The sequence below is a fragment of the Patagioenas fasciata genome, chromosome 7, assembly GCF_037038585.1.
Source record: "Patagioenas fasciata isolate bPatFas1 chromosome 7, bPatFas1.hap1, whole genome shotgun sequence".
Classification (NCBI taxonomy): domain Eukaryota; kingdom Metazoa; phylum Chordata; class Aves; order Columbiformes; family Columbidae; genus Patagioenas; species Patagioenas fasciata.
Window position 1 is genome coordinate 16,084,726 of NC_092526.1, and position 8,967 is coordinate 16,093,692.

The 8,967-nt window shown below is 49.0% G+C and overlaps 1 protein-coding gene across 2 annotated transcripts in view; it reads right to left on the reverse strand.

Moving 5' to 3' along the window:
* Positions 1-3,258, reverse strand: part of MARCHF4 (membrane associated ring-CH-type finger 4) — a 108,208-nt gene extending 104,950 nt beyond the window's left edge. For both annotated transcript variants that reach the window (XM_065841344.2, XM_065841343.2), the window contains exon 1: positions 936-3,258. In XM_065841344.2, the coding sequence (XP_065697416.1) occupies positions 936-1,409 (474 nt within the window). In that variant the 5' untranslated portion in view covers positions 1,410-3,258. The remainder of the gene's footprint in view (positions 1-935) is intronic.
* Between the last annotated feature and the right edge of the window lie 5,709 nt (positions 3,259-8,967).

Sequence of the window (8,967 nt, forward strand, 5' to 3'; positions counted from 1 at the left end):
GCCTTGCAAGCCTTTCTTGTGCAAGGATCCATTATTATCACAGGTAACAGGGCTATCCTGAGTAAAAAAGGTTATCTGCATATCTGCCACCTGCAGCTGTGTCACGTTAGGTACAAACATTGCTGTGTATATCACTGTAAGGAACCTGACAGCCTGAAAATACATGAACTGCTTTTAATTGTCATTAAATAGGGAGAATAATGCCCCAGGGTGCAACCTTATGTTCTATTGAGGTTGTATTTGTTTCATTCTCTTAAGTAGTGGCAGGAAACTTCACTGGCCCAACCTCAGTCTGTACCAAGGAGCACCTCAAGGCTATAGCTTCAGCAGGTACAATTGTAACCAGAGGTTTTCCTTCTCCAGGTAGTGCACCTGGGAGCATGGGAGCAGTGGCAAATCTGCAGAGCTCCTACTTGCTGTCTTGTGGGAAGCACTGATGAGGTGGGGCTGCCTCCTACCACATGTTTATACAGACTGAAGTTGTATTTTTAAAAGCAAACAGCACATTAAACACGTCCTTTGCATCACATCTGGGATCACTGCAGTAGGGCACCCACGAGGCGAAAAGCCCCCCTAACCAAGGTGCGCTCTGCTCCACAATGGAGTACACAAGTCCCTGCCGTGCCACAGCCGCATGGCACTGAGGCTGGGCATGGGTGCCCAGGACAAGGCTGCTGGGCAGCAGAAGGGGACAGAGACAGCTTCTACCCCACATTTTCCTGGCAAACACTGCCGAGCTGCAAAATTCTGGAGCCCAGGGCCAGAACAGAGCGCAGAGCCCCTCTGGCTTTGGAGTCCTGCAACAGGCAGACCCCTGCAAGCAGCAGCCTCCAGTTGCTGCAGGCTGGAGCATCGCTGCCATCGGGCGAGCCAGCCTCCCGCCGCGGCCCGTCGTCGTCCCCCCGCCCCAGCGCCCACCTCGCCCGCGGGCTCACCTGCTCGGGCCCCTGGAAGCAGATCCTGCAGAGCGGGGTGCGGATGCCGCTGTCGACGCTGCTGCCCAGCGAGTAGCGGTCCTCGGCCTTGCCCTTGCCGAAGTCATCCGAGGAGGTGCTGCTGGGCAGGGAGGCGGGCGGCTCCCCGGCGGGGCTGCCCCACTCCTCAGCAGCCGGGCTGCCCGCTCCGCCGCCCGCCGCCGCCGCCGCCCGCCAGCCGGGCCCGCGCCCCCCGGGCGGTGCGGCCCCCGCCGGGCCGCCCGCCGCCGCCTCTGCGCCGCCGGGCATGGGGAGCGGCGGCGGCGGGGAGGGCGGCGGCGGCGCGGGGGGTCTCCGCAGCAGGAAGACCTTCAGGTCATTGAAGAGCATGCGGCAGCGGCACTTGAGGAGGCCTTGGTTTCGCAACATCTGTCTCGGACGGAGGAGCCCGCAGCAGCAGTAGCAGAAAATGACCGCGCCGGGTGGTATTAACATGTGCCTTTCCTTGGCAGGCGGGGACGGGGTGGGAAAGAAAAGGGCAGGAGCCGGGCGCCCCGCGGCCGGGGGGGCTCCGCTGCAGCCTCAGTGCCTGGGGGGGGGCTGCGCTGGCCGGCGGGGAACAGACAAAAGCAGAGCCGGAGGGCGAGGGGTGGAATCCCCAGCAGCCCGCTGAAATCCGCCGAGGACGACAATTAATAAATAAATAAACAAAACCCAAAAACCACAAAAAAAAAAAAAAAGACTCCGCGGTCCTGAAGGATTCTTGCCCCCGCTCTCCACAAGTTTGTTTAGAAATCAGCGGGAGGAAGAAATAAATCTCCCACGCCCGAGGGGCCGGGGCGGCGCGATCGGGAGAAAGCCCCCGGTGGGCTCTCGCAACTCCTAAGCCTGTAAAAAAGAAGGGTCCACGTCTCCGGCGGGTGTGGGGACGAGGGAGAATATGGTTCTTTCGACAGTATTTTGCATCTCAAATAATTTTCCTTTTTCTTCTATTTTTTTTTTCAATTAAAAAATAGAACCCGATCACACAAGACCCGGTGTGCACCCAGGCGAAATAGCAGCCGGTCTGGCTATCAAAATGTAAAATTGGTAGCTGTTGTTATTATCAAAATTGCCTCTTTGACAAAAAAGACCTTCACATTGTTTGTGGGAAAACACCCTACGTTTCCAACACTGTACTCCCAGGTGGCTTCAGATTTTACTGTTGCCTTTAAAAGATTTCATTGTAAATATTAAAAGTCCTGAAAGAAATAATTAGCATTCAATGAGCTTAATCCCAGATCTACTGAGATAAATATGTTTATATATATAATATATATATATGTATCATATATATTTATATATATATTTATATATTCTGACCTTCTCTATTCCAGCAGCTGTCTGGACCACACCAAAAAAATCAGAGCGAAATTGGTGAGGGAAGGCGGCTGTATTATTCCCTAAGCTGTTACCATCCTGGATCAAAAAAAAAAAAAAAAAAAAAAAAAAAAAAACCACGTCGAAATCGGATCTATTCTTCGCAAGTAATTGACCGGGGAAACGTGGATCTTACATGGTCACGTTTCCTTTCCTCCTTTCACAAAACAGGAACGTCATCAAATGCATTGGCAGCTTGTACAGACCATTGTGGATGGCGAGGCAACCAGGGTTCTATCAGCAATTGCAGGGACCTCCTTTTGATGCATTGGACGAGGCTCCTTCTTTCTCTCCACCACCGTCCCCACCTTCATTTTCCTCCCCTTCTGTCCTCCTCCTCCTCTGACTGTTGTTCTCTCTCACAGGCATTGACATTCAAACATCGCAAGTCTGTCGCACTCTCGCTGGCAGGAAAAAAAAATCGGAGCAGATAATTCTCTTCTTCCTCCTAAAAGGCTCGGATGGAGCACAATGCACCAGACACACGGGGCAGCATGGCTTATTCTTCATGCGGCTCCTACCGCTTTGGCAACATCAAGCTGGTGTGTGCCTGTGTGCCTTTCTCCCTTAGCAGCAGCCTCCTCTCTGCTCTCCCATCCGGCTTGCCGTGATGATGTTGCTGTTGCTATCTCCCTTGGATGCAATGGGGAAGGCAGATTGTTTGCAGTGCAAGCGGGGATTTGCGGGAAGGGAGGGGTGGAACGTGGCCGGGCTCTCCTCCCTCCCCCGGCTTAAAAAAAAAAAAAAAAAAAAAAAAAAAGAAAAAAAAAAAAGAAGCAAAAAAGGCGGTGGGCGGGGGAAGAATTAAAGGGAGAAATGGGGCCCTCCCCAACCTTTGATGCCCCGGGCTGCCGGCTGCCTGCAAGAGCTCACGCCGCGGAGGCCGGGAGGAGGGGCGGGGGAAGGGGCTGGGCGGCCGCTGCGGCTTCAGCACCACGAGTCGCGGACAGCTCCGCCGGGCGCGGGCGGGGCTCGGCGGCTCCGCGCTGCCCCGCGCTGCGCGCCCCCGACCCGGCGCGCCCCCGACCCGGCGCGCCCGCGGGCGGGCAGGCCCGGGGCCCCCGCAGCCGGCCCCGCTGAGCGCAGGCTCCGCAGGGGCGGCCCAGCCGCCTCAGAGCAGCCGGAAGGCAGCGGAAGCTCTGCGCTCCGGCGCGTTTTCAGGCGGGCTTTCACCTCCCACCGGCCGTTGCAGGGACCTGCGGAAAAACGGAAACTTTCAGAGGTGATCGAGTGTTGGGTGATTTCTTGGGCGATGGTGACTGCTTTATGGGTTCCCAGCAGGAAGTCAAAATCCCACTAACAAACTTTTCTCTAGCAGATTAATTAGTTGCAGAGGATTTCACGGTTTAATAGCTATGATAATCAATATTTTTTCTTTTCACTCCAGCAGTGCTTGCTCGCTGATAGATTTGTTTTGTTTCAGTAGTGTCTTTGAGTAGAAATATGTGTTCCTTGTAGCCCAATGAAGGGTAAATATGACTGAACACTATTGCTTAATTAGAGATTTGCTGAAAGTAACCAATAGCAGCCAAAGCTGATAGATTTTACGCTCTTCAACCTATTTGAAAAATTCAAATTGCAGCTTTTCTTTGCAAACATCAGCAGAGCTGGCTTTCCCCACATTGTCCTGCTATGTGTGTCCATGCAGCCCCATCCAACTTCTGAATACAAGAGGAAAATTAGCTCTCCACTGGGACTTTGTCTTTGCCATCCCAGCTACAACAGCTGACAAACGTGCTGAGTTTGATGTGGACCAAAAATTTTGATGATACAGATGATATGAAGGTTTCTAGTCTGGATAATATCAGTGCAATGTCTCAGCTCAGGGACAAGTTGAACATCTGCAAGATGGGACACACCTTTCAGTGACACAGAGCTGGGCCTGGGTCTGACATCATGTCAATGCCATTGAAATTTTAGGCTCCATAATTTGGTTTCTCCATAGGGTTTCCTCAAATTCCTGCTTCAGCAGGATACAGCGTGCACCAATGCGCAGGCTGTGTTCTCTAGCTGGTCTGTGCATAGGGTCTTCATTGGCAGTGACCCAGGACTTACAGCTGACAGACAATCTAATGTCACTCAAAACTTGTGCTGGGCCCTAGACAATGATTTTAAATTGTCTCCCTCAGAATAAGACGTGACATGCATAAACCACTGTGCCATGATCAGCAGAGGAATCTATGTTGTTACCTAATTAAAAAGGGAGCAAAACTGATTATTCGCTACAGGAAAATGAAACCAGCACATGCAATTAATTTCCAGCAAATAAATTACACATTGGGATGCTCTAAAGCTAAAACATTCATCACCGCAGCCTGCCATTTCTCAGAAAAGCTGGGCAGATTTGCCAGTGTGGCTCTCTACAACATATTTAAAGCTCCTCAGAATTTCACATGTGTCTAATGGGGTCATTAGAGAAATAATAACGGAAAGAGCATTTTAGGGACTTCCTGAGCATGAGACAGGCTGGCTAGAGGCTGAGTCTCTGTGCCCATGCTCCAGGATGGCTTTCCATCGCCCCTGCTTTTTATTGCCCTCATCTTCTTGTCTTGATGTTGCCAACATTTTTAGAATGGTTCCATCAATAACAAAATTGGAGAAAAATATATTGTTGTCATCCCTTGCTTAGGTAAAGCATCTTTCATTCCTCCCTCCTGCCCATGCCTGGTTTTACAGAAAGGATATGCTCAGGGTAGAGGAGATGTTTGTATTATACTCTGGGTTTTAATGTATGGGCTGTGTGCCCAGACAGTTGAATTGCTGATAAATGTGACAAAATAAATAAAACAAATAATAAATCGGAGGTGCTCCCTATGCTTCCCAGAGGTGAGTGTGTACTACAATTCCTCTTTCGGTAAACAGGACAGTGGCCAATGTTTTCACACTTGGAGGCTGCATCCAGGTCCCCTGGTATGGATCAAGGTGCCTTGCTTAAAATGCTCACCCTGGAAGGAGTTGGCTCAAGACACTTCAGTGAGATCCCAGTGAGAGTAGGGAGCTGTCAGGAGGCCAGTGCAGCCTTCCTAACTCTGCTCCACAGGCAGCAATGTGCAGCTACTGATGGGCAACACCTTCTCCTTTTGCAGAAGGGTCTGTCTCTGGGAGTTTTGATGCTGTGTCTCTTGAACTCACTAATAGTCATGAGGTTAATGTCGGGTGGAAACCTACTAGAGGCATCAGCTTGAACACACACTACCCCTGCCCTCCTCAAGTACAGGAAGAGAAAAACTTGGATCCATCAGCTGGGAGTGGAGAATTGCTTCCTCTTGACTGGTTACATCTGAGCTACTGACTGGGAAAGCAGAAGGGGAGATGCCCAGGCATCCCAGCACAGATCTGTGTGCCTGTTTGTTCTAAGTCCTGCATCAGGACGGATTCAGGTGTTAGGCCGCAGGTTACTCTCACAGCACATATTTTAAGCCTGGTCTTCTAGGGCAGAGTGTGGGCCCACTGGCCCTTAGCTACCACCTCAACAAGGAGGAAGAAAGTATTGCCTGTTTATGTGCCTTCTCTTCACCTCTCTATACAAGCCATCTCCCAGTGCAAAGGGGGTGGAGGAAGGAAGGAAGAGGATGGCTTGATACTAGATCTGCCTATGTGGCAGTCTGATACAAAATCATATCAGAATTATTTTTTTTAATGTTGTTGGTCAGAGATTTTTAAAATGGCAGAGACAGTGAGAAGGCAAATGTAAGCAGAAAAACTCTGTATAGACTGCAGCCAAACAGCCTGAACACAGCATACCGGTCATTGTGCATGAGTATGTGAGAGACACACAATATAAATGCTGATGTGGACTGCCAGGATCAGAGAGCCAGAAAGCTGTCAGAGAAACATCCCTTTGTGTTTTCCATCTCTCAGAAAGTAAACAGTTACCTAAACCCATTTTCATGCCCACCTACTTGGTCAATAGCTGAACTGCACCTCCTGCTCCACTTCAGCTCCTTAATGGTGCAGAGAAGCTTTGATTGCCATGGCATGGGCCCCATCCCTCTGGCAAACCATGACTTAAATCCAATCCATCGAAGGTTCCTTCTGCTCTCTTGGTGATGAGCTGATGCTCATCAGCTGAGTACCCTCTGATTGCTTGTCACAGCCAGACTTCCTAGTTCTTTCTTCTGGATGGAGATATTAAATAAATTTCAAGTGACGTAATTACCATAACTCATTTGGTGAAGCTTGCGGGCAGACACAGCCAGGGGCTGGAGGGAGCTCAGTCATATTTACACTAGTCTGTCTTTCTTTCTGGGCAGTTGCAAATGTGCCAATGCAAAGGATCTTGCTCCTGGGAAGCCGGGCTCAGCAGGTGGAGGTTATGCATCCTCCAAGCATCCAGAAATAATCCATGTATTGATTGGAATGTTCTTCTCAAAGGAGATCAGAAATAATTTCTGGAGTGCTATGCTTTGGTATCTCCTCTGCCTTGGGCTGCAGCAAAAAGCACGGTACCCTGCACGCAGGGAGTCCCTGTGCTATTACTTTCTCCCCAAGCAGGGACCGAGTTTCCACTCACTCTCCTCCTGCAAGGATTGTGGTCCACCTCTGAGCTGATATACAGCATATTTTTCTACTTCCATGGCTGTGTGCTCTCTGCTAAGTGAAGAGAAGGAGTTGTTCTTTTTTTTTTAAAAAAATCAGGCATGTCCTGCAACAGGAGCCCAAGCAAAGAAGTATGACTGAACATCTTTTTCCTTGGGTGTAGGAAGAAATCTTTGTTTTATTTAGCTTTCTTTACAATCAGTCTGGAGGCCAGTCAATGTGCAGGAGTATGTGAGAGAGATGATATAAATGCTGGTGAGGACAGCCCCTCCTTTCCTCCTTAGGATCTAGATTTCAAATTAAACCTGCAAAGCCACAGCATTTCTCTTCAGGAGTAGACAACCCTGAATGTAGAGCTTTCCTGGTAGCAAGTCCCACACTAACTCCTACAAAAGGAATTCCTTCTCCCCTTGGGTGACTAGTCAGAACTGTGACTTGAATAGAGCAGCTGCAATAGATGGTGCATTTCAGGATATCTTCAGAAGGCATTTAGCCAAATGATGAGTGGTTTTAACTATCCAGGAATGCCGTAATTGTCATGAAATCCCAAACCTAAATGGACCTGGAATTTAGACATTTAAAAAAAAGAGAAAGTATATAATCACAGGTCCCTTGGATATTTCCACTATTCTCCTGAGTCAAGTCAAATTTGTTTCAAGTCTCTAATTGCATTCTCAGATGTATGTTATTTTAGTGGCACGCAACAGTCCTAGAACTAACTCTCACTTGTCTGACATGGGATTTAGAGAAAACAATGTTGTTAAACAAGCTCATTAGTGACTGATCCTGAGAGATATGCCATGCTCTCCAAATCAAGGTGAACTGAGAGGATCTAGCATGTCATCAGGCAATTGCTTAGCTACCAGGATTCATGACCAGGCACAGTAACACTGAAGATATTCCCCTTAGGACCATCACAATTATGCTGTGGCACAACACTGCCATATTCAGATTAAGCAAACAGGAGCAACATTGTATGGCAAGACTGAATGTCTGTCCTCAGAAGGACCTGTTTGTGGCACAAAGTGGTCATATGTGGTGACACCATGCCAGGAGATGAATCCCGTGAATCCTGTGCTGAGCTGAGATCCCTTTTGAGCTGCAACTCTGCTTCAGTATAATCAACAGCTTGAATATTTGAGACTCTTTCCCCAAATTCTTACAAATCTGTATGTTAGGATTTAACTTCTTAGGCTACCCAGATAACTTCCTGAGCTACAGCAGCTTGTTTCTAAATCAGCAGGCAAATATACACATGCTGCATATGCCTTCAATGCAGACAATGAAGCCACTTACAAGCCAGATAATCTTCTTGGTTTCATCAGTAGTAGACAAGTTTCCATGATGACAGAGGCCAAGGTCCAGGCAAGAGGAGAAAACCATTTTCTGTGTCTCCTAAGTGACCCTCATTGCAGATAGTGGGTCTTGAGATGGGAGGGGAGACTAGAGGTCCAGGAATGGCAATCAGTGAAGAACATTGTAGGAGGACATCCCAGTTTATCCCTCTGCTGAAGAAGCATCCACAACATGCACCAGCTTCACACCATTTTCACAGCAGGAACAATCAGGAGGTTTCCAAATCTGCCTGGAAATGTCAAGTGCAAAACACTGGGATAACCCACAGCTTGTTAAGGTATTGTGTTGCCTCTCCCTCTTGCCCTGAATATACTCCAATGCACATCAGAAATACAGGGAAGCTCAAAACTGTCGTGAATAAGTGCACAAAGATTTCACTGGCAAGTATCACTCTCCTTGGTGGATTCTCCCTACACCTTTGCACAAACGGCAAGCACGTGTCTGCTTATAGACAAGCGCAGTGCCTGTCGATGAAAGAACCGAGGTCTCCATCAGAAAGAGATAAGAGAGAGATAAGAGAATAAGTGTGGATTTAAAGGCAGGGTTGTTGGAGATGGAGCGCTGCCAGCAATGCAAGCAGAGAGAAATGGAAGTGCAGTGAGTGGGAAAAGTTAACGGATTTACGCCAGTGGAAACAGGACTTGATTTTCGACCATCACACTTCTAAGGAGGGTCCCCCAATTGTACATCAGAATGGAAGCCTTGTTCTGAAAGGGAGGTCCTGGCCTCACATGTGGCC